The 23,903-nt window shown below is 34.5% G+C and overlaps 1 protein-coding gene and 1 non-coding gene across 8 annotated transcripts in view; both read left to right on the top strand.

The window, feature by feature from the left end:
• SENP6 (SUMO specific peptidase 6) overlaps positions 1 to 23,903 on the top strand; it is a 132,711-nt gene that overhangs the window by 52,508 nt on the left and 56,300 nt on the right. For 3 of the 7 annotated variants that reach the window (XM_070480785.1, XM_070480784.1, XM_020901276.2), the window contains 2 exons: positions 1,953 to 1,973; positions 11,787 to 11,857. The exons of 1 other annotated variant lie outside the window; for it this stretch is intronic. In XM_070480785.1, the coding sequence (XP_070336886.1) occupies positions 1,953 to 1,973; positions 11,787 to 11,857 (92 nt within the window). Of the gene's footprint in view, positions 1 to 1,952; positions 1,974 to 11,786; positions 11,858 to 13,263; positions 13,312 to 23,903 lie in introns of those variants that run through there. 3 more of the 7 variants (XM_020901287.2, XM_020901292.2, XM_020901300.2) reach the window with 3 other exon arrangements.
• On the top strand, positions 7,557 to 7,660 carry LOC139029749 (U6 spliceosomal RNA). Its single transcript, XR_011481953.1, has one exon. It is a non-coding gene; the product is annotated as a U6 spliceosomal RNA (small nuclear RNA).

Raw genomic sequence — 23,903 nt, 5'->3', positions numbered from 1 at the left:
GAAAAGTATCACTTTGACCAAACTGAAGTCCAAAATCAAGTCATAGATACCAGACTTAATCAGCTTGTTTTCTTTTTGAATTTTAAGAGCAGAAGTAGTCCAAAAGGAACATTAAGTCAACAATTTTACAAAGTCGTACATTACCAATAATGGCTTCCTGTCTTAAAAACTTTATTCCTTCTTTCTTTCAATATATAAGCTCTTCTAGGGCCGGGCATGATAATAAACACATATTGAGGTGAGGAGTATTAGAAAACTGCCCTAACTTATAAGTTAAATACCATACAAAATGCATTTTTTTCGAGTGTAAGAGACGTGAACATGAATGTATATATTTTTGGGGTTTGTTGTCTTCCTGACTCCTTTGGTTTATTGGAAAGAACCAAGCCCATTTCTTCTGTTTCTACTGTGTCTTCTGCCTCTTTCCTTTACTGTCTGTGGTTCCAAACTCTTCTCAGTGAGAACTCTGGGCACCACAGTGTAGAGTAGGAAATGACTAGAATAGGTATTGATGCCTAAGTTTTGGTTTTCATTTTACTTTTTCTAAAAATATGACACCACAAGAAATAAATAAATAAGGACAGATAGATTGAGCTTTTACATTTATATTTTGTTTCACTTTTATAGGTTTATGATAGATAATTTTCCTTCATTTTTCTGTCGTTTGTCCAATATAAATTTATCTTATACAGGTTATCACATTTTTTAAATAACAGAAGTAAAATTTCAAATATAGTATTCAGTAAGTTTGTAATAATTCTTTTCCTTATCATTAAAATTTTTTTAAAGAGATAAGTGTTTCTTTCAATGTTGTTTATATAAAACCAACTTACCATATATTTTTTTTCTTAATTTGCCAGGACTGAATGGATATTTTGCTTGTATGCTTCACATGATAGGAATTCAGGAGTTAATATGGGGATTCAGAAATTTTTGTTAACTATGTTTTGCTTACAGTTCTGAATATTTAGCTTTCTTTGTAATAGGAATAATTGTAGAATGTGACTGTTTTTCTAAATTGAGGGTTTTATAAAAACCCTTGAGTAATTGATGTTGATAGCTTTTTAAATTTTCCATGAACTGTGGAAAAGGGTGGACCTTTTATACTTTGGACTTCTGATTAAAGGTCACGATTTTTAGTCCCAGGATTTTTTCTGGTGTCTCCAGCCATATAGTATATTTGTATTTAATACAAAGCTTTTGTGGAAAAGTTTCAACCTTAAATTTTTATTGCTTTTTTTTTTGCTCAGAAGCAAATACAGTCGGACTTCTGTAACTGGAGGTTGCACATCTGTAGATACAACCAACCTCAGATAAAAAATATTCAAAGAAAAAATTCCAGAAAGTTCCCAAAACCAAAACTTGATTTTGCTGGTGCTTGCAACTGTTTATATAACATTTACATTGTATTAGGTACTATAAGTAATTTAGAAATGATTGCTGTATATGGGAGGAAATACCATACCCTTTTATATAAGGGACATGAGCACCCACTGTTCTGGTATCTGCATGGGATCCTAGAACCCGTCCCATACAGATAATCATGGGGCTACTGTAATCACACCTGATAACATGATTGGGACCTCTAAAAATTGTATAGCTTTTAGAAAATAGTATTGTTCCTTGGAGACTATTGCTGCAACCACTCTAAATAACACATGTCCTCAAATGTTATATCGTTAAATAAAGCTCTTTCAAGAATTTTTTGATCTTTATACATCCTTTTTTCTTCTTTAAATATGTTTAGATATAAATTAATTTCTGTACTGACAAAAGTTGAAAACCAGTTTTCATATCTGACAGGATTGAAAGCACTAATATATAACATATGTGATGTGTTTAAAACAAGTAAATCATAGTTTTGCTTTATTGACTGCACTTACTAAAACTACAGTGATATATCAAAAATGAGGTCTTGCCTCTTACATTTTTTTTCTTTTTCATGTTTTAAGCAGTCTGGACCAAAAGGAAAGGTAAGCTTAATATTGATGAAATTAGAGCATGGATACAACAGAAAATATCATATTATTTATATGCTTTGAAAAATCACTGAGGCCTATTAATTATTTTAATCAAAGGAAACATTAATAGCACAACATGGTATTTGCCTTACGTGAGTAATATTTCACCGTAATTCTCAACATACGTTTTTCCATGAATGATTATTATATATTGATACTGATGTGTAACTACTTTAAATAAAGTATTTCAGGATCTTAGTAGTAACGTTATTTTCAGTTACATAATATAAATATTTCTTGTTGTAGTTTAGTGATAATATTTTTGCTTAATATTTTATTAGAATGAGGTGAAAAATTGAGAAGAATACCTTAAGCTTGGAGTTAAATTCTGACCCAAAAATTTGTGACAGAATTTTATGATCCTTAATGTTGAATAATGTAAATAACATAGAAACAAGTTTTTAAGAACACATTTCTTTGAATAGTGAAATGATTGTAGTTGTTTTGAAGCAAATGCCCTTAAGATAGCGTTCTCCTCCATGTGTATATGTGGAAATTTTTGTGCATGTATCTTTTTTTCTTGCTTCCCTAAATCTCAGGAACCTTTTATGAATTCTCCCCTCCCAAAACAGGTAAACAGCCCTTGTATTAAGCCAATACTTTTGTGTCATTGGTGATGTCAAAAGAAGGACATTCTATAATTTGATTTAATTGTGTGACTTTGACTGTATAATTTTGTTTAAAGGTGTAGAGGAAGCAAAGAGGACAACTTAGAGTATTTTGTAGAATGCTATATATTCCATCTTACTTCATGAACACCAAGTTTCTGAACTATAAAGTTGATTCTGTCAACAAAAGATTTAGGCATATTATTTTATAATTCTGAAATACCTCACAGTTCTTATATGTTTTAAATGAAGGGTTGTGCATATAGTTTATTACCTATCTCCTGGAAAAGAAAATTTATTTTTTGATTTCTCTTTGAGTAAATTATTATTTCTTGTGAGATATAGATTTTATGTCTTTAAAATTTTTAACTCACAAGTGACTCATTTTGGAGGGAAAACCATTAATAAGATGTTTTTAATAAAATTGCTGAAGAATATACATTAGATAACTATACAGTCACACGTGAACCAGACTGTTGTTTTATAGAAATAGACATTGCTTCATGTGTGTTATAGTAGGTAAAATGCAGGTATTATATTATCAGAATAGTATAGAGCTTAGATTATTCTCTTTCTCCCAATAGCCTTGGAGGGTTAAACTGATTTTTTTCCCCACTGATTTGGCTTCTTAGGCATATTTCTGTTGTGGAAATTTATTCACTGATAAATTCGGCAAATATTTTAGTGACTCTGTGTGCCAAGGCACTCTTCTAGGAGCAGACAGAAATCCCTACCCTCTTGGAGCTTATATTCTTGTTGGAATAATACTGGAATAGGAATCAAAAGGTATAGAATTAAGTAACCAGCGTTACCAGTAGGTATATAACTTACTCTAAAATGGGAATAATGATATTTGCCCAGTTTTGAAGGAGATTTGTGAAGAACAAATGAGATAATTATTTGAAAGTGACGTATATTCTGTAAAGCTTGAAATATCTGTAATAGATACTGAAATTCTTTGTCTTTTGTACCAACATTACTGTCATGGACTAGCATAAAGCAGCAGGTATTTATAAAATACATAAATACACTGGAGTGCTTTATTTAGCACCTTTGTTACTGTTAGGTTCAATTTAGTCCATTAATCCTTTGGATTCTCACCTAAAATTATTTTATCTTTGTCAAACTTAAGCTGAGAAATTTTCTGTCAGTAGATTTTACTCTGGAACTTTTTTTTCACATAAGCCTTTTCCCTCCCTTTTTATAAGCAAAGTCACATCTTTTTTTCTGACCTTTGAAGAGTGATAGAAAATCTTTTATCTTTATCCCTTAACATACGAAGGACTACAAATCTCTGACCTAAATGATTGCTTTACAAGAGGATAGCTTATCTAATAAATGAAAGATAGGGAGTTGTGAAAGGTTAAACTATATGCTGGGCACAATGAGGTATATTTTAGGTTTAAAACCAAGCTGGAATAAATAATAAACAATGATTTTAAGGTCCAGAGCTTTCAAACTTTAAAAAATTGCTGCCATTTTTCTTTGTGAGTGACATTGGTGACTTAAGTGACTTCTTTTCTGACTCTTGACAGTGGGTTGTGAATACAGAGTATGTACTGGCACCAGCAACCTGGAATACTTAATCTGTTATTAGAAACCCCTCCCCATAAATAGACTATTGACCCATTATGAAATGAGTACGTAGTAATTTCAAAAGTTTTAAAAAATATTTTATTATAAATAGTATGTTCATATTATACAGAATTTTGAAATAACAGGTACAAAGGTGAAAAGAATGTAGTAAAAGAATATGAAACACTAGACATGTTTACTTAAATATGGGGTATGTTTGAAAAGACAACTGTTACAATGAAATATTTGATAATTTTTAAGAAGTTTTTAAAATAGAAAATACACCACTAGCATCTTTATACGTTTCTTTTACAATATTTTTTCCTGTGTCCTTTAAGTATATCTAACAGGGGGTCATAATAAAAGTACTGCTGCATATTGTGAATTTGGCTTCTAAAAATGATTTTTAATGATCACATACTAGCTTGTCCTGCAGGTATACATAATTTATTCACCCATTAGCCCATGTCTGGGTGTGTTTCACTGTTGTGTATGACACATTGATGAACAACTTTGTATATAAATTTCTAAATACGTCTCTTAAGATAAATCTCTGGGAAGGAGTCTTTACAAATATTTTTAATGCTCTTGATAGGTACTGCCAAATTGTTTTGCAGACAGGTGTTACCAATTTATATTAGCCTTATAAAATACTATCTTGATATCTGAGAAATAAGAGTATAGCAAGATACTAGATTGTAAGACTAATAATAATAAAGTTTTTTTAATTCACTCTAATCAATTGAAGTATATATTGAAAAGATCAAAAATATGCAATAATAAAATTAATGATGTATAGCTCCCTTGTAAATATACCTAAAGAACCTGATTTGAGGCGTATATTTGGTTCCTGGTTGATTATTTGATAGCGTTGCTCCTTAAGATAAATTTAGTGGAATTTTAGTCAGAAATCCTGTTGACTTTGTTACTTTAGGAAATTTGACCAATCGACTCAAGTTTATTTCGAAGAGAAAATATTGGAGAAGAGCAAGTCTTAATTTTGTAAAAAGAGTAAGTGAGGGAAGAGAAGAATGATATGCCTTGCCACATAATAAAGCTTACTGTGAGGAAAACAGTGGTTGAATATGGAAACATTAGAAAAGGTCTAAAAAGGAAGTAGGACAGTAAACACCAGAGAATCCAGGTGTGTTCAACTTCCAGCTAGCCTGTCTAATCAATAAAAGTTTAGTTTACCATGCCTGAATTATATTATTTTCACATAGGCTAATATTTTGAATTCCTTTGTGGTGGCTGCATGGTAGCCAGTGGTTCAGTTTTGACATTGTCGTCCTTGTACTGCAATATTTAGATAATTGTTTGACCTGATAAATACACTTCCAATTACATACTGCCTTTTAGTTACATACATTTATTCCTTCCAACTATTTATCAAGTGGCTGTTATGTTCTAGGCTTAAGAATACAGTGATAACAAAATAGGCAATAACCTCTGTTCTCCTGTAGTTTACATTTTGATGGGCAAAAACTGATAATGAATACATAAAGCACCTAATAATAAGTTCTGTATTTAAAAGTACAATTGAAAAAAAATACAATTGGATGAGGTGATATAATGTGACAATATGTTTTCTTTAGATGTTCAGAGAAACTAAGCTACAAAGCTGACATTTAACCAAGAACTGAATGTAGACTCAGATACAGTGATCATAGAGATGGCTTCTTCAGATAGGAAAGAGGTGGTGTGAAGATATTAATGCTGGCATGAGTTTGTTGGCCTGCAACATGGTATGTTGGCTGGCATGGTATATTCAGAGAACAGAAAAAAGGACCACTGTGGCTGGAACTTGGGGAGCAAAGGGGAAAATGTTACGAGGTTTGGTTTAGTAAGGTCAGCTAGAACCCCTAGATCATAAAAAGCTTTGTAAGATGATCTCAAGAGTTTGAGTTTTACATTGGTGCACTCACTGAAAACTTTCAGTGCATTTTAGGTAGAGAAATGTTACTTACTACCTGATAAATATCTGAGATTTTTTTAAAAATAGTCTTTTATGTATGATTTATGTGGTGTTTAATTGAGACTAAGCTTGTTTCACTTACCAAATAGAATATCAGTAATAATCTTTGTTCAAAACTATTAAGAGGTCAGCAAAGTCTAGGAATTAGGTAGAAGGACATAGGTAAAAGGAATCTTATGGCTTTTTTTGGGAGAGGGATTGAATGGGATAGGATGGGGAAGTGAAAGGATTTTAAAGATCTTTATGTCTTTGGGATGTGTAGAATATCTTGCTTGAGGAAATAGTTGGAATCTTGATAACATGTTAACATAGTATGCAATTGAAATAAGAGTTGAGACAGGGAAGGTAACTATTGTATTTGTTAAATTAACCAGAGGAGAAAAAAAAGTAAGTGAAAAGTTATTGTGGGGACTTCCCTGGTGAGCCAGTGACCCAAGACTCCACAATCCCAGTGCATGGAGCCTGGGTTCGATCCCTGGTCAGGGAACTAGATCCCACATGCCTCAGCTAAGACACATCGCAGCCAAATAAATAAATTCAAAAAGAAAGATAAGTGATTGTGTAAGTCAGTAAAAATAGGAGAAAAGAGGAAAGAATGAAACAAATACAAAGAACAACTAACTCATAAGGTAAGCTGAAAGGAAAACATGAAGTTTATCAGCTGCAACTTAATAATTGTGATCAGGTTGAATATATTTATTAAAAGACAAATCTGTTGTATTAAACTCAGCTATATCATACTATTTATAAGAATCAGCTCCTTCTAAAATAATGGTTTGGAAGTAAAGGGTCTCTTGACTCCTAGAGTCAAAAGAGATGCAAACAATATGGCAGAAACCAACAGATTATTATAAAGTAATTATCCTCCAATTAAAAATAAGTTTAAAAAGATGCAAACAAAAGGAAAGCTTGAATAGAATTTTAGCAACAAATGAGACCAAATTAAGGATTAGAAGCACTAAATAGGATAAAGGAGTGCATTTCATAATGGACATACTCTGAGAAATGAATAAAGCTCCCCTAAAATATTTAAAATGCAAAAAAGTTTTTGGTTAGAGTACAACTTTGGGAAATTTTAATAAATCTTCAAAAATTTGAAGTTTAAACATAAGTTTGGAATAATGGATTTTAATGGAAAATAGACATTTAATTTGTTACAGAAGTTTACATCCTTTGCAATCAGTTACAGCAGTGGAACAGCTTATAAAGTGAGTTTATTAAAACCAACTAAAAATAAACCAGCACTCAGATTCTAGTTGCTAATATTCTAATAAAAGGAACATGGAGAAATGGCTGATTCTAGGGATAGGTTAGGGAAAACACAAAATAATCTTAGAGTATCTTGTAGTATCAGAATCCAATTCAAAAAACCAAAAGGTGCTTACTTCAACAGCACATACACTAAAATTGGAACAGTACAGAGATTTTCATGGCCCTTGTACAAGGATAACATGCAGATTGGTGAAGCATTCCATATTTCTGTAAATTTTATGTATATTTTATCAGAATTAAAAAGGTGAGGTCACAGGAAAGGAACACAAGAGCCAACTGAAAGAACTCACAAGGGCCAGAACCAAAACAATTGGATTATAACCTAAAATATAAATACCCATTGGTGATACTGGTATAAATGATTGAATAAGTGATTTACTTACTGAACTAACCTAAAATTTTTGTAAGCTGCATAAAATGAATTGGGTGAAATTGAAAGCTGTTTGCTACAGAAGAATTCCAAATAAATAATATGTATGTAGACACTCCCCTCTTCAGGAAGAAGTAGAGTTGTTTAGTTGCTAAGTTGTGTCCAACTCTTTTGAAACCCCATGGACTATAGCCCACCAGACTTCTCTGTCTACCAGATTTTCCACGTAAGAATACTGGAGTGGGTTGCTAATTCCTTCCTCAGGGGGGTCTGACCCAGGGATCAAACCTGCGTCTCCTGCATTGTGGATTCTTTACCACTGAGACACGAGGGAGTCTCAGTTTAAGTACCCTTGCCTCTCTTGTGGGCTGGACTAATTGAATTTGCTTCCAAATAGAACATTGAAAAGGGAAAATAAGTAACTCTGGAGTAGAGAAACCTGGCAGACATTACCTTAGCCAGATGATCACGGTTAACCTTACTGGTGTTATAAATCATTGATACCATGTAACCCCTGATACATGTGATGAGACATCCACCAAACCTACAAGCTTGGTCTTGTCATGAGTGAAACACCAGACACACGTTGAGGGGTATTCTGTAATAACTAACCAGTCTCTTCCGAAGCGCCAGGGTCATGAAAAACAGTAAGTCTGAGAAACAAAGAAGCTGCTTCCCTAGTGGCTGACACAGTCAAGAATCTGCCTACGGTACAGAAGACCTCGCTTCAGTCCCTGAGTGGGAAAGATCCCCTGGAGGAGGAAATGGCAACCTACTCCAGTATCCTTGCCTGGAGAATTCTATGGACAGAGGAGCCTGACGGGCTAGTATCTGTGCCTGGAGAGTTCCACGGACAGAGGATTCTGGCAGGCTAGTACATGGGGTTGCAAAGAGTCAAACATGACTGAGCTACACACACACACACGCTCGCACAACTAGGGAGACCGGATCACTAAAAACAGTGACTCCTCGATTGTATTCTAGAACAAAGGATATTAGTGGAAAGTGGTAGAGCTGGTAAATTGAACAAAGTCTGGAATTTAGTTAATAGCCATGTACAAATGTTGATGTTTGGGGTTTTTTGACATAGATATGAGGGTAATGAAGGTGTTAACATTAGGAAAAACTAGGTAAGGACTATAAGAGAATTCTGAACTATCTTTTCAACTGTTCAGTAAATCTAAATTTGTTCTAAATTTTATTTTTTTTTTAAAAAAAGACTTCCAAAGCTGAAGTCTACCTAACCTTTAATAAACAGAACATTCTGATGTTATTTAAACAGTCTTGCACAGTAGGGGGAAAAAGGTATCTAGTTTTATGCAGCTTGTAAAATATTGGATCCATGATCCATGAAATGAGGTTCTCTAAAACTTCTATACAATACTTCTGAGAGCATGCTCTCAGAAGCAAAAAGAAAAAATGCTCCCACTTGGTAGGGACACTTCTCTGCTTCTGCTTGGTTTAAGGTAGGAAAGAAAATCCACTGGAAAATTAAATCCTAGCCTTAAGGATCATACTAGTTTGAAGTTTGAAATTTTTAATGTCTGTAGAGTGTTGGAACCTTCAGTTTATTTTTGATTACCTAACAAAAGTTAACACAAGATTATAAACTTCTTTTAATTCTCTTATTAAGCAAATACTTTTATTCTTAAATTCTTGTATTCTTGTATTAAAATTAAGGTATGCTTTTTGCTTCAGTAATTTGCTTATTATAATACATTTTTTAAAACAAAATTTGCTCTTTACAGGGATAAATATAGTAAATATAGATACAGAGTGACCTTAAGGTTTGGAAATGTTGACACATGTACATAATTTTTAACATGACAATACATGATGGTCATGGACATTGTATGACACATAAATTCATTGTGGTGTTTGTTCCTCATCAGCAATGAATGGTTCCGTGCACTCTGTCAAATAGCAGAGAGCTGAGTGAATTAGTAATCTTTGTATATCTGTGATATGTTGTCTTAGATGATGTATGCCAGTTATTACTGAATGAACTTGTGTTTATAGCATACCCCAGAATAAGTAAAGCAGGTTTAAATAGACAAAAATCCAAATTATCTGTATCTCCAGATTTTGTGGCCACTCTGTCAAATCATTTTGCTTGTTGATAATCCTTAGTATTTAAGAATATCTACTGTTTCTGTTGTCCACTGTTCTAATACATAGAAGTTTTGGAGTTTACTGTAGTTGTATCATATTTTGCTTCAAATTTATTGCCTCGGTTGTATTTTATAGTTGGTATTTTTATTTTTCCAGTGTTGAGTTATAACAGGTTGAAAATTGTATATGGATAAGACTATATCATTTTTAGTGTGAACATGTGTAGAATATAAAAACATGTACTTTATTTAAAGCTTAGTGTACCTAGGAGCTGAAAACTTTACTTTTCATAGCACTGGTACTGCTATCTCTGAGGCAAAGTCTCATCTTCACAATTTGTATCCTCACAAAATTTTGACAGTGTGGAAATGACCCAGTTGGACCACATACTGTTCAACAATAATAATGAAAATACCATTATTTACCAATACTGATGCAGTTTGCCAGGATTCAGATTCTCGTGTTGCTATTTAGTAGTTCTGTGACCATGGGCAAGTTAATTAACCTCATTGTGCCTCAGTTTCCTCATCTTTAAAGTGCTAATAATAGCATATACTTTATAAAGTTACTATGAAGGCCAAAGTGATTAATAGATGCAAAGCACTTAGAACAGTACCTGGCACATTATGCTCACTGTTTGCTAACCGCTATCAAAAGTGCACTCCTGTCACTGCTCATATTATGTTCTTGTCATTTTCGTAGTTTGCTTTCAGTTCAGGTGCTTTGACTTTTGCAATATAAAAATATGAAATCCTTAGAAGGAAAACTCCTTTAGGATTTTTGTTTAGTTTTTGCTTAATTAATTGTATTGCTTTGTGATAGGTTTGATCACTTGTGAGAACGGATTTATAAAGAACAGAATAACCTCTTTTAATTCCCCTGTTAAATAATATGAAAATATTTTTGGAGCCTTTCATTTGAATGGGGAAGTAGCTATTTGTAGCTCCCTCGTCTGTTGCAAATCTCCTTCTTTAATGGCTTTATCCCACAATTTAGCTATAGGTTTTTTGCTTTTCTCCCAAACTGGTGTATATTTGGACTTCTCTGACATTTTAGGATCCTTGTTAACTAAGGATTCCTGTTCAGAATTCTGAAAATTGGTTGTGTATGAAGTCTGACAATGTAATATACTTTTAAAGTATTAATATAATTATAGCCCCATTGTATACACAAGTATTCATACGCAAGTATGTATTCATACACAAGTGCTACACAAGTATGAATACTTGTTTCATGATTTCTGGTTTTGTATATAGATGCTTTTTTTTTTTTAACTGCTTTTGTAATTACCCTGAAGAACAAGATCTTATTCACTCATTATTTCCCTTATTCATTGATTTTTAAGCAGCTAGAAACATTTACAGCAAAATTGAGCAGATATTTATTCTAAGCTGAGTAATTTGTTTTATTTCAAAACTGCATGTGACAATGAAATATTACAAGCCTTTCTTTTTTTTTAAGTTTTTATAAATGGATTATGAAAGTCGTTCCAAATGAAAAATTCTAAAATTTTGTGCATTGGGGGGATATATATATATCTCTTCCCAAAGTGACTACTTTGAAAGGATAAATATTTAGACTCATTTATTGAATGTTTATTTGAAAGACTGCCCACTGTTGGCTGGCATAGATTAACAGTTTAAATAAAATATAATCACTGCCCTTAGGGATCTTGTAGTGCATTAAGGTTTAGTATGTTTCCATAATATAGTGTTATTTTATAGTACCACTTTTTATGTAACAAAGAAGCTATGATTTGCTTTTGATAAACATATTGTAAGTATTCCCTCTACTTTTTCATTAAAAAAATTTTTTTTTCTTTTAGAATAAAACTATATGAATTTCCTTTTTAGGAAAGAATACCCACCTCATGTCCAAAAATTTGAAAGTAACCCTGTAAGGTTAAGTCGGCCCCAAGGTGTTGGTAAGTGTGCAGTTTTATTTGTTAACACCTGTGAAGGGTTTTGAGTTGTTGTCTGAAAGGTAGATTAGGGATGTAGCACTGGCTTTAGAATATTCTCAGTTATACTAGAGATACATAGACTCGTTTTTAATAACTGAGTTGAGAATTTATTTCTCATCTGAAATCATTGGAGAATGATTGAGAGAGTATACATTCAGGTGATGATAGTTGGAAATCTTTTTGATTATATTGGCATTGTTGTTAAATTCATGATCTGTTTATTAACTCTGGGTGGGTTATAGCTTCAGAATTATGTTTTGTTGCACTGTGTTATAATCTTAACATAGTGCAACAGTGTTAATTCAGTGGTTGCCTAATATATTCTAAATTTTAGGATCAAAATTATTCTAGTCAAGAAAATCACTGAATTAAAAAGAGACCATACCTGATAAAACTGTGTTAATAGTAGATGTTGGAATATTACTGTAAGTAGAAATTTAATTTACATCAAAATAATTTTTAAAAAATTACTAATATAAGAAATTAACATTTATGAAAGCTGTTTCTACCATCAAATTGATGTTCATTATTTAGAATAGAGATTTTCAATCTGTGTGTCCATCTTATTTTCCCCAGGCCTTTGCTTGTTTTATTTTTTGGCTTTTTAAAAAAAAATTGAGGTATAAGTTGATTTACAGTATTATATTAGTTTTAGGTGTACAGCATTGTGATTTGGTATTTTTACAGGTTATTCTCCATTAAGTTGTTACAAGATAATGGCTGTAATTCCCGTTCTATGGATTATATTTTTGTTGCTTATCTATTTTATGTATAGTAGTTTGTATCTCTTAATCCCATAGGCCTTGTTTTAAATAGCAGTAGTGGCTCTTACTATCCAAAATCGAATGAATTTAAGCAGCTGAGTTTTCCTGGTTGTCAACAGTTTCTTTTTTTTTTTTTTAAGCACCTGTATTTTTCTATACCTTGGATGAAAATCTTCTGTGTATATATAGAACATATTTTATAAAGAGAATATTCGAAACATAGCTTCTTTCTCAATAATGTTGCAGTTGTGAATGTGAATTAGTATACTTTGTAATGCATAGTTATGCTTACTAGGTTTATTATATGTGGTAGTAATGACTAGCCTCTTGAACATTCATACCTTAAACCTTTACTGAACTCTTACCCTGCACTTGAGCTGAGTCAGATGATTGACATTGATTATTTGCTTTTATCCTAGCTCCCTACCCAGGATCTCAATAAGCTAAGTCCAACTTTACTTCCATTTTGTACAGAGGAGGAAATTGAGGTTCGCAGGGGTTATATAACTTGCTCAAGGACAGACTAGTACTGGAATCCAGGTCTATATGATGATAAAGACCACACGTTCTCTTAACCACTGTGCTTTACTATTTTCTCCCTAGATCAAAAAGAAACTTATTTCTGATCCTCAGGGAAGAACTACACAATAGGTACGGTTATCATTCCCTTTACCCAGATGCATTTCAGTAAGTTAAGTGATTTGGCCTATTATATGGTTTTAGATATCAGTGAGCCCCAGACATTTTACAAAAATTTTTTGTTTATTCAAACACTTCCCTGGTGGTCCAGTGGTTAAGAATTCGCCTGTCAGTGCAGGGGACACTGGTTAGGTCCCTGGTTTGGAAGGATTCCATGTGCCACGGGGCAACTAAGCCTGTGAGCTACAGCTCCTGAGCCCAGCTGTGTAGATAGAGGCCGTGCTTTGCAATAAGAGAAGCCAGCATGATGCTAAGTCCAGTCACCACAGCTGGAGAGCAGCCCCCCCGCCCGCCCCTGCCCCCGCCACCTCCTACTCGCGAAACTCGAGAAAGCCTGTGCAGCAATGAAGACCCAGTGTGGCCAAAAATAAAAGAAATTTTAAAAAACTTTTTTGTTTATTCAGTGACATTCATTAAATAGATAAGAATAACCTTTTTAAAAAACCTTTCTATTTTGAAATCATTTTAAGTGAGTACTGAAAAGTTATAAAAATAGAACTCATTTACCCTTTATTGAGCTGCCCTAAATGCATGTTACAGTCATAGTACATTTGCAAACAAAGAGATTGGCACTGGTATAACATTTTAAACTAAGCAAGCAAAAAAAAAAAAGAAAAGAAAACTAAGCAAACAGACATTGGTCTCATTTCACCAATTTTTCACTGATAACTTTTTTCTGTTCCAAGATCCAGCTTGAGATCTTACAATTGTTACATCTCCTAAGTTTCTTTGATTAATTTGAAGAATACTAGTAGAATGTCTTTCTGTTTGAAAGTTTGAATGATGTTATTTTATGATTTGTTGTTAAGTTGCTCAGTCATGTCTGACTCTACAACTGCATGGACTGCAGTGTTCCAGGCTTCCCTGTCCTTCACCATCTCCTGGAGTTTGCTCAAACTCATATCCCTTGAGTTGGTGATGCCATTCAACCATCTCATCCTTTAATGGCCCCTTCTGTTTCTGCATTCCGTCTTTGCCAGCATTAGGGTCTTTTCCAATGAGCCGCCTCTTTGCATTGTATGATTAGATTGAGGCTATTCATTTTTGCCAAGACTTTCATGAAAGTTAGGTTGTGTCTTCTTCTACACGTTATATCAAGGGTTGTATGATGTTGGTTTGTCTTAACTACTGTTAAACATGATCTCCTGGTTAGGTAGTTTCTGGTGGGTTATTCTACCATACAGCTATTTTCCCCTCCTTATTAATAACTTGGGACTCTTGACACTATGCAGATACCCTCTTTTTCCTCAAAATTGTGTCCACTGATACTAGCATCTTTTGGTGGCTCTTGCTGGCAACAATTATTACTCAGTGTTTATTAATGGTAGTGTTCTATTTTATTTCTTTTACATGTGTTAATTGAAATTTTTTTAATAGGGAAGAGCTATACTTTCTTCTTTATTATTCAGTTTATGCCTGTGGACTCATAATAAAGTGTGTAAATATATATATATATATATATATATATATATATATATGTATGTATGTATGTATAAATATTACCTGTCCACATTGAAACATGTACACTTTGGGAAAGGGATATTGGTATATTTAGCTGGTAAAAAACTGACAGTGTTAGTTGCAGTTGCTCAGTCATGTCCAACTTTTTGCAACCCCATGGACTGTAGACCTCCAGGCTCCTCTGTTAATGGAATTCTCCAGGCAAGAATAATGGAGTGGGTAGCTATTCCCTTCTCCAAAGGATCTTCCTGACCCAGGGATCAAACCCTGGACTTGTGCATTACAGGCAGACTCTTTACGGTAGTGACCCCTAAAGAGACTGAGCTAGACTTGTCTGTGAGTGTCCAGGAGTCTCTGGCTGAGGTCTGGGTCGACAGAGGCCTGCCGCAGGGTCAGGGGCACTGAATACAACAGTCCTGGGGGCTACATAAGTCCTGGTGTGCTGGCATACGTGAACCGTGAACTTCCACATGTTCAAGCTAGTTTTAGAAAAGGCAGAGGAACCAGATAAAATTGCCAACATCCGCTGGATCACTGAAAAAGCAAGAGAGTTCCAGAAAAACATCTATTTCTGCTTTATTGACTATGCCAAAGCTTTTGACTGTGTGGATCACAATAAACTATGTAAAATTCTGAAAGAGATGGGAGTACCAGACCACCTGACCTGCCTCTTGAGAAACCTGTATGCAGGTCAGGAAGCAACAGTTAGAACTGGACATGGAACAACAGACTGGTTCCAAATAGGAAAAAGAGTATGTCAAGGCTGTATATTGTCACCCTGCTTATGTAACTTACATATGCAGAGTACATCATGAGAAATGCTGGGCTGGAGGAAGCACAAACTGGAATCAAGATTGCTGGGAGAAATATCAATAACCTCAGATACGGAGATGACACCACCCTTATGGTGGAAAGTGAAGAAGAACTAAAGAGCCTCTAGGTAAAGGTGAAAGAGGAGGAGTGAAAACGTTGGCTTAAAGCTTAACATTCAAAAACTAAGATCATGGCATCCGGTCCCATCACTTCATGGGAAATAGATGGAGAAACAATGGAAACAGTGGCTGACTTTATATTTCTGGGCTCCAAAATCACTGTAGGTGGTGATTGCAGCCGTGAAATTTAAAGACGCTTACTCCTTGGAAGGAAAGTTATGACTAACCTAGACAGCATATTGAAAAGCAGAGACATTACTTTGTCAACAAAGGTCCATCTCGTCAAGGCTATGGTTTTTCCCATGGTCATGTATGGATGTGAGAGTTGGACAGTGAAGAAAGCTGAGCACTGAAGAATTGATGCTTTTGAACTGTGGTGTTGGAGAAGACTCTTGAGAGTCGCTTGGACTGCAAGGAGATCCAACCAGTCCATCCTAAAGGAAATCAGTCCTGAATATTCATTGGAAGGACTGATATTGAAGCTGAAACTCCAATATTTTGGCCACTTGATGTGAAGAGCTGAGTCATTGGAAAAGACCCTGATGCTGGGAGGGATTGGGGGCAGGAGGAGAAGGGGACGACAGGATGAGATGGCTGGATGGCATCATCAACTCAATGGACATGGGTTTGGGTAGACTCTGGGAGTTGGTGATGGACAGGGAGGCCTGGCGTGCTCTGGTTCATGGGGTCGCAAAGAGTCGGACATGACTGAGCGACTGAACTGACTGACTGTGCTGGCATAAGTCCTTTAGAACATAGTTTGGCCTCAGGCCAACGTATACGGAAGGAAACCTCCTCACCCATAAACAAAAAATTGGATTAAAGATTTACTGAGCATGGCCTGACCATCAGAACAAGACCCAGATTCCGCCACAGCCAGTCCCTCCCATCGGAGTCCTTCCGCAAGCCTCTTATCCGTATCCATTAGAGGGCAGACAGAATGAAAACCACAGTCACAGAAAACAAACCAAACTGATCACATGGATCACAGCCTTGTCTAACTCAGTGAAACTATGAGCCATCCCATATAGGGCCGCCCAAGACAGACAGGTCTTGGTGGAGACTTGTGACAGAATGTGGTCCACTGGAGAAGGGAATGGCAAACCACTTCAGTATTCTTGCCTTGAGAACCCCATGAACAGTATGAAAAGGCAAACAGATAGGACACTGAAAGATGAACTTCCCAGGTTGATAGGTGCCCAGTATGCTACTGGAGAAGAGTGGAGGAATAGCTCAGGAAAGAATGAAGAGGCTGAGCCAAAGCGAAAACAACACCCAGTTTTGGATGTGACTGATGATGGAAGTAAAGTCTGATGCTGTAAAGAACAATATTGCATAGGAACCTGGAATGTTAGTTTCATGAATCAGGGTAAATTGGAAGTGATCAAACAGGAAATGGCAAAAGTGAACATCGACATTTTAGGAATCAGTGAACTAAAATGGACCGGAATGGGCAAGTAATTCAGATGACCATTACATCTACTACTGTGGGCAAGAATCCCTTAGAAGATATAGAATAGCCTTCATAGTCAACAAGAGTCTGAAATGCAATACTTGGATGCAATCTCAAAAACAAGAGAATGATCTCTGTTCATTTCCAAGGTACACCATTCAATAGCACATAATATAAGCCTATGCCCCAACCACTACTGATGAGGAAACTGAAATCAAACAGTTCTATGAAGACCTACACGACCTTCTAGAACTAACATCCAAAAAAGATTTCCATTTCATCATAGGGGACTGGAATGTGAAAGTAAAAGAAGTCAAGAGATACCTGGAGTAACAGGCAAGTTTAGCCTTGGGGTACAAAGTGAAGCAGGGCAAAGCTAACAGTATTGCCAAGCAAATACCCTCTTTGGTCATAGCAAACACCCTCTTCCAACAACACAAGAGACAACTGTACACACGGACATCACCAGATGGTCAGCACCGAAATCAGACTGATTATGTTCTCTCCTACTGAAGATGGAGAAGCTCTATACAGTCAGCAAAAACAAGACTGGGAGCTGACTGGTTCACATCATGAATTCCTTATTGCCAAATTCAGACTTAAAGAAAGTAGGGGAAGCCGCTAGGCCATTCAGGTATGACCTAAATCTAATTCCTTATGATTTATACAGTGGAAGTGTCAAGGAGATTCAGGGATTAGATCTGAGAGACAGAGTGCCTGAAGAACTATGGATGGAGGTTCATAACATTGTACAGGAGGCTGTGATCAAAAACATCCCCAAGAAAAAGAAATTTAAAAAGGCAAAATGGTTGTCTGAGGAAGCAATACAAATAGCTGAGAAAAGAAGAGAAGCAAAAGGCAAAGGAGAATAGGAAAGATACATCCATTTGAATGCAGAGTTCCAAAGAATAGCAAGGAGAGGTAAACCTTCCTCAATGATCAAGGCAAAGAAGAAATAGAAAACAGTAGAATGGGAAAGACTAGAGATCTCTTCAAGAAAATGCGAGCTATCAAGGGAGCATTTCATGCAAGGATGGGCACAATAAGAGACATGATATGGACCTAATAGAAGCAGAAGATATTGAGAGGTGGCAAGAATACACAGAGGACCTATACAAAAAAGGTCTTCACAACCCAGATAATCACGATGGTGTGATCACTCACCTAGAGCCAGACATTCTGGAATGTGAAGTCAAGTGGGCCTTAGGAAGCATCACTACGAACAAAGCTAGTGGAGATGATGGAATTACAGTTGAGCTATTTCAAATCCTTAGAGACAGTGCTGTGAAAGTGCTGCACTCAATACGTCAGCAAATTTGAAACACTCAGCAGTGGCCACAGGACTGGAAAAGGCAAGTTTTCATTCCAATCCCAAAGAAAGGCAATGCCAAAATAATGTTCAAACTACCACACAGTTGCACTCATCTCACATGCTAGCAAAGTAATGCTCAAAATTCTCAAAGTGAACCTTCAACAGTACATGAACCAAGAACTTGCAGATGTTCAAGCTGGATTTAGAAAAGGCAGAGGAGCCAGAGATCAAATTGCGAACATCTGTTGGATCATCAAAAAAGCAAGAGAGTTCCAAAAAAAAATCTGCTTCATTGACTAAAGCTTTGACTGTGTGGATCATGACAAACTGTGGAAAATTCTTTGAGATGGGAATACCAGACCACCTTACCTACCTCCCAAGAAACCTGTATGCAGGTCAAGAAGCAACAGTTAGATCTAGACATGGAACCATGAACTGGTTCCAGATGGGGAAAGGAGCACATCAAGGCTGTATACCATCACCTTGCTCATTTAACTTATATGCAGAATACATCATGCAAAATTCTGAGCTGGATGAAGCACAAGCTGGAATCAAGATTGCTGGGAGAAATATCAATAACCTCAGATATGCAGATGACACCACCCCTATGGTAGAAAGCTAAGAGGAACTAAAGAGCCTCTTGATGAAGGTGTAAGAGGAGAGTGAAAAAGCTTGTTTAAAACTCAACATTCATTAAATGAAGATTATGGCATCCAGTCCCATGCCTTCATGGCAAATAGATGGGGAAACAATGGAAACAGTGACAGATTTTATCTTCTTGGGATCAAAATCACTGCAGATGGTGGCTGCAGCCATGAAATTAAAAGTCTTGCTCCTTGGAAGAAAAGCTGTAATCAACCTAGACAGTATATTAAAAAGCAGAGACATCAATCACTTTGCCAAAAAGGTCCATGTAGTCAAAGCTATGGTCTTTTCACTGTAAAGAAAGCTGAGCACTGAAGAATTGATGCTTTTGAACTGTGGTGTTAGAGAAGACTCTTGCCTTGGACTGCAAGGAGAGCCAACCAGTCCATCCTAAAGTAAATCAGTCCTGAATATTCATTGGAAGGACTGATGCTGAAGCTAAAGCTCCAATACTTTGACCATCTGATGCTAAGAACTGACTCATTAGAAAAAACCCTGATTCTGTGAAAGATTGAAGGCGGGAGGAGAAGGGGACGACAGAGGATGAGATGGTTGGATGGCATCACCCACTTGATGGACTTGAGTTTGAGCAAGCTCTAGGAGTTGGTAATGGTCAGGGAAGCCTGACATACTACAGTCCTTGGGGTTGCAAAGAGTCAGACACAGCTGAGCGACTGCACTGAACTGAACTGATAGCTCTTTTGTGTTAGGTCAGTTCAGTTTGTGTTAGGTAGGTTCATATGTACTTGGATATAGTATGAATGATAGGGCTATAATAATGTGTATATTGTTTCATAAAGATTGCATTTTATTTTAGGATTTCCTTGGAGAGAGTTTTTAAAATATTATTTTCAAACCCCAGGATCAGTAGTTAATGGCATAGCACCTGCAATAATTTTCTCCTTTAAAGGTATCACTGTCTTTTTATAGTTCTTAACACTTACAATGACTTCCTTTATTATTTTTCTCCTTTATTTTGCATTTAAGAGGCACTTAATATGAATTATAGTTATTTATCAGCACTAGGCTAGTAATTACTGATAAGCAGTTCTGTAGAGTTAAACTAAAGCTTGTATTAACTAAGTATTAATATTATTTTTGGACATTTCACATATCCTGTAGTCTTTTTGTTTGGTGTTCTTTTGCAGTTTTTCTAAGCATGAAAAATAATGTCTTAATTAAGATCTCTCTCATTTTTTTTTTCCCCAGATTCTTAAGCTTCCTTTTTGTTTTCCATTCTGTTTTTGTATTCTTATCAGATAATTAATAGATGTTATATGCTGTCTCTGAGTAAATATTTAATTACATTCTTCATGTAATTGCATTATGATTCTAACTTAAATCATCTGACTTAGCAGTGTTTAAACTCATTTGCAGAAGAAATATATCCCCTCATCTTAATCAGTCAAGGTATCTTCTTTTAGTATATTAACATATATTGATAACTTGCAGACTTTTATGCATATATAGCTGTTTTTTGATGCATTTATACTGTGTGTGTTGTTCTATAACTTGCATCTTGACTTTGTTATGATATTATCTGGTTTCTGTACTCTCATTAAGAGATACTGGAATGCCAGAGGAAAACCAAAATGAAAGACAATTAAAGGAATCAAATGGACTATAGCTAAGTCTCTGTTATTTTTTAATAGATGTGAAGTGACCCACTATATTTATATAGTATAATTAGGTTTTTTATGTTTGATATTATATATTATGATTAATAATTTAGCACATTTTATGTATTTTATGTTATTTCCTTAGATCAAGTCCCTAGAAATAAAATTACAAGGTAAAAGATTATGTACATTTTAAAGACTTGATATGTTCTGTCAAAATGCTTTCTATAAAGGGTATCAGCACCCAGCAGGCATGATCTATGTTTCTTTTCTCATATGCTCCTCAGCAATATTAGATCTTACCATTCTTTCAAGCTTTGCCAGACTGATTGGGAAATAGTATTTGTTTTTTCACATTTCCTCATTAATGACCAGGCATTTTATATGTTAAGTGGGCTTTAGGGTTTCTTCTTTTATTCATGTCTGCCTGTTGTGTTCTTTGCCTATTGTGTTCTCCATTTATCACACATGTTGAGCATAGCCCAAAGTGGTTTTTGGAGATTATACTGAGAATATGATCTATGACTTTAATTTTTTTTAAAATAAAAATTGGTCATAGTAACAGCGACATGATGGAGAAAACCATTTTTCTAATTTGTCTTTCTCTTTTAAAAGGTGATAAAAATAACTTAAAAGCAAATAAATAACCATAATAAAGATAGCTGTTTGTATCTTAACTATCCTTGAGGTATACATTTTCCAGCATATTAATAATATCAGAGCTAAATTTTCAAACAAAAATAAAGGGTTATCCTTGCCCTACCCAACCTCCAACTTCTATTATGACAATTTTCAAACATACCAAAAAACTGACTTTTAAAAGTGAGTTTACATGTACCACATAGATTCGGTAATGAACACTACTTCATTATGTATTTGTATATCTAATCATTTTTTATAACTTCATCTACTTTTTTCAGTACATTTAAAGTTACAAACACCAGTATAGTTTTACTCCTGAACACTTCAGCAGATATTTGATTAGAGTTCAATATATATTTGTTTTCTTTTGAAATAGAATTTAGATATAATGAAATTTACAAGTCCTAAATGTACAGTTGAATACATTTTGACAGGTATACACACCTTTTTAACCCAAGGCCCTGGGAACACATAGTGTAAATGATATCATCACTTCACAGTGTTCCCTCATGTTCCTACCAGTTACTCCTCATCTCTTCCCCATCATAGGTAACCATTTTCACATAAGTGGAATAATACAGTATGTACACTTGTATACTTTTATGTAAGTCTTCTTTTCACTCAGAATGAATTTTTGACATTCACCAGTGTTGTTGCGTGCATTAGCAATGTGTTCCTTTTCAGTATTGTAGGGCTGTAATAGTTTATTTATCATTCCATTATGATGGATACCTAAGTTGTTTCTAGGTTTGTTTTTTTTTTTTTTAATGAGTAAAGCTACTATAAACATTCTTTTTTAAAACATAGATTTTAAAATTTATTCTAAAGAGCCAATCGCCTTTACTTATCTCATAATAGCTTCCATATTTACCTTTACTGCATACCTGGAAATAGGGTGGTATATTAAAAAGACATTGCGCTAGAAAATCCACCAGGAAATACTCTAATCTTTTTATTTTTTTATCAAAGTATAGTTGATTTACAATTTTAGTTTCTGGTATACAGCAGAATGATACAGTTATATGTATAGTATGTGTTCTTTTTCATATTCTTTCCCACTAGATTATTATTAATACAAGATATTAAATATAGTTCTCTGTGCTATACAATAGGGCCTTATCTTGGTATTTATCTGTTTTATATATAGTAGTTTGTATCTGCTAATCCGTAAGTCCTAATTTTTTTGTCCCATCCCTTTCTCCTTTGTTAATTGTAAATTTGTTTTCTATGTCTGTGAGTCTGTTTCTGTTTTTTTTAATTGAGTTCATTTGAATCATATTTTAGATTCCACATATATTGATGTTAAGTGATGTCATATGATAATTTGTCTGACTTACTTCATTTGTATGATAACCTCTGGGTCCATCCATGTTGCTGCAGATGGCATTGTTTCATTCTTTTCTTATCATGGGGTAGTATTCCTTTGTCTGTATGTTACACTTTCATCTGTTGATGGGCATTTAGCTGGCTTCCATGTCTTGACTATTCTAAATAGTGTTGCTGTGAACATTGGAGTGCATGTATTTTTTTAAAAATTCGCCTTAATGTAAGTTATTTATTTACCCTTACCCATAATATATATATTTTATTATTAAAGTACAGTTGACTTAAAATGTTCCAGGTGCAAAGCAAGGTGATTCAGTTATACATATACATATATATTATTTCTGAGATTATTTTCCATTATAGATTATTACAAGATACTGTAGTTACCTGTGCTATACAGTACACCTTTGTTTCTTGTTGCATATGTGGTTTTTTTTTTAATTATAAATCTATCATTCTTTTCATATTAAGTCAAAACAAGTAGAATCAAAATATTGCAAGGTTTTTAGTTAGGCAAAAATTAATGTTTTCTACAATATATATATTATACATACTATTTATATGTATATATACAAAAGCTTTTCTACTATACTTGATAAAAGCTTGAGAAAGAATATCAAAGAAGAGATGGAGAAATTGGAAAATATAAAGTGAATGATATGGGAGCATTGAAGATGAAATAGCAAAAGGGAAACCCACCTAGGTCAAAGATCATAATGTAGTCCAGTTTTCAAACGTGGCTGCTCATTAAAAACATATCTGGAGCTTTGGAGAAAAAAAAAAACAAAACAGGCATTTGTATTTTTTTAAAAAATCAAAGATAATTCTAATATGCATCTGGATTTTAAAAAGGAGTCACAGGCTTTTGTATTAAACAGTAGTTTTGGTTATTTAGAATTCTGTTATTTTTCTGTTGATCAATCATGATACAGTGGTATTAAGTAAGAGTTACATAATCACAGTAGTAAAAGATGTTTATCAGTTTTCACAATCAATAGCCAGACAAAAAATAAAAGATAAGTACAATTGCAAGTCATAATGGGAACATGATTAACCTAACATTATAAAATAATGACATGCAATTTGGGGGTTCCAGCAGAGTGATGTGGTAAGTGGAAGTGCATACATGTACTTATTTTCATCCACGTAGCCAG

Source organism: Odocoileus virginianus, chromosome 19 (genome assembly GCF_023699985.2).
Source record: "Odocoileus virginianus isolate 20LAN1187 ecotype Illinois chromosome 19, Ovbor_1.2, whole genome shotgun sequence".
In the NCBI taxonomy this organism is placed as follows: Eukaryota; Metazoa; Chordata; class Mammalia; order Artiodactyla; family Cervidae; genus Odocoileus; species Odocoileus virginianus.
The sequence above is the reverse complement of the archived record's forward strand: the minus strand, read 5'-3'. Positions and strand labels throughout refer to the sequence as shown.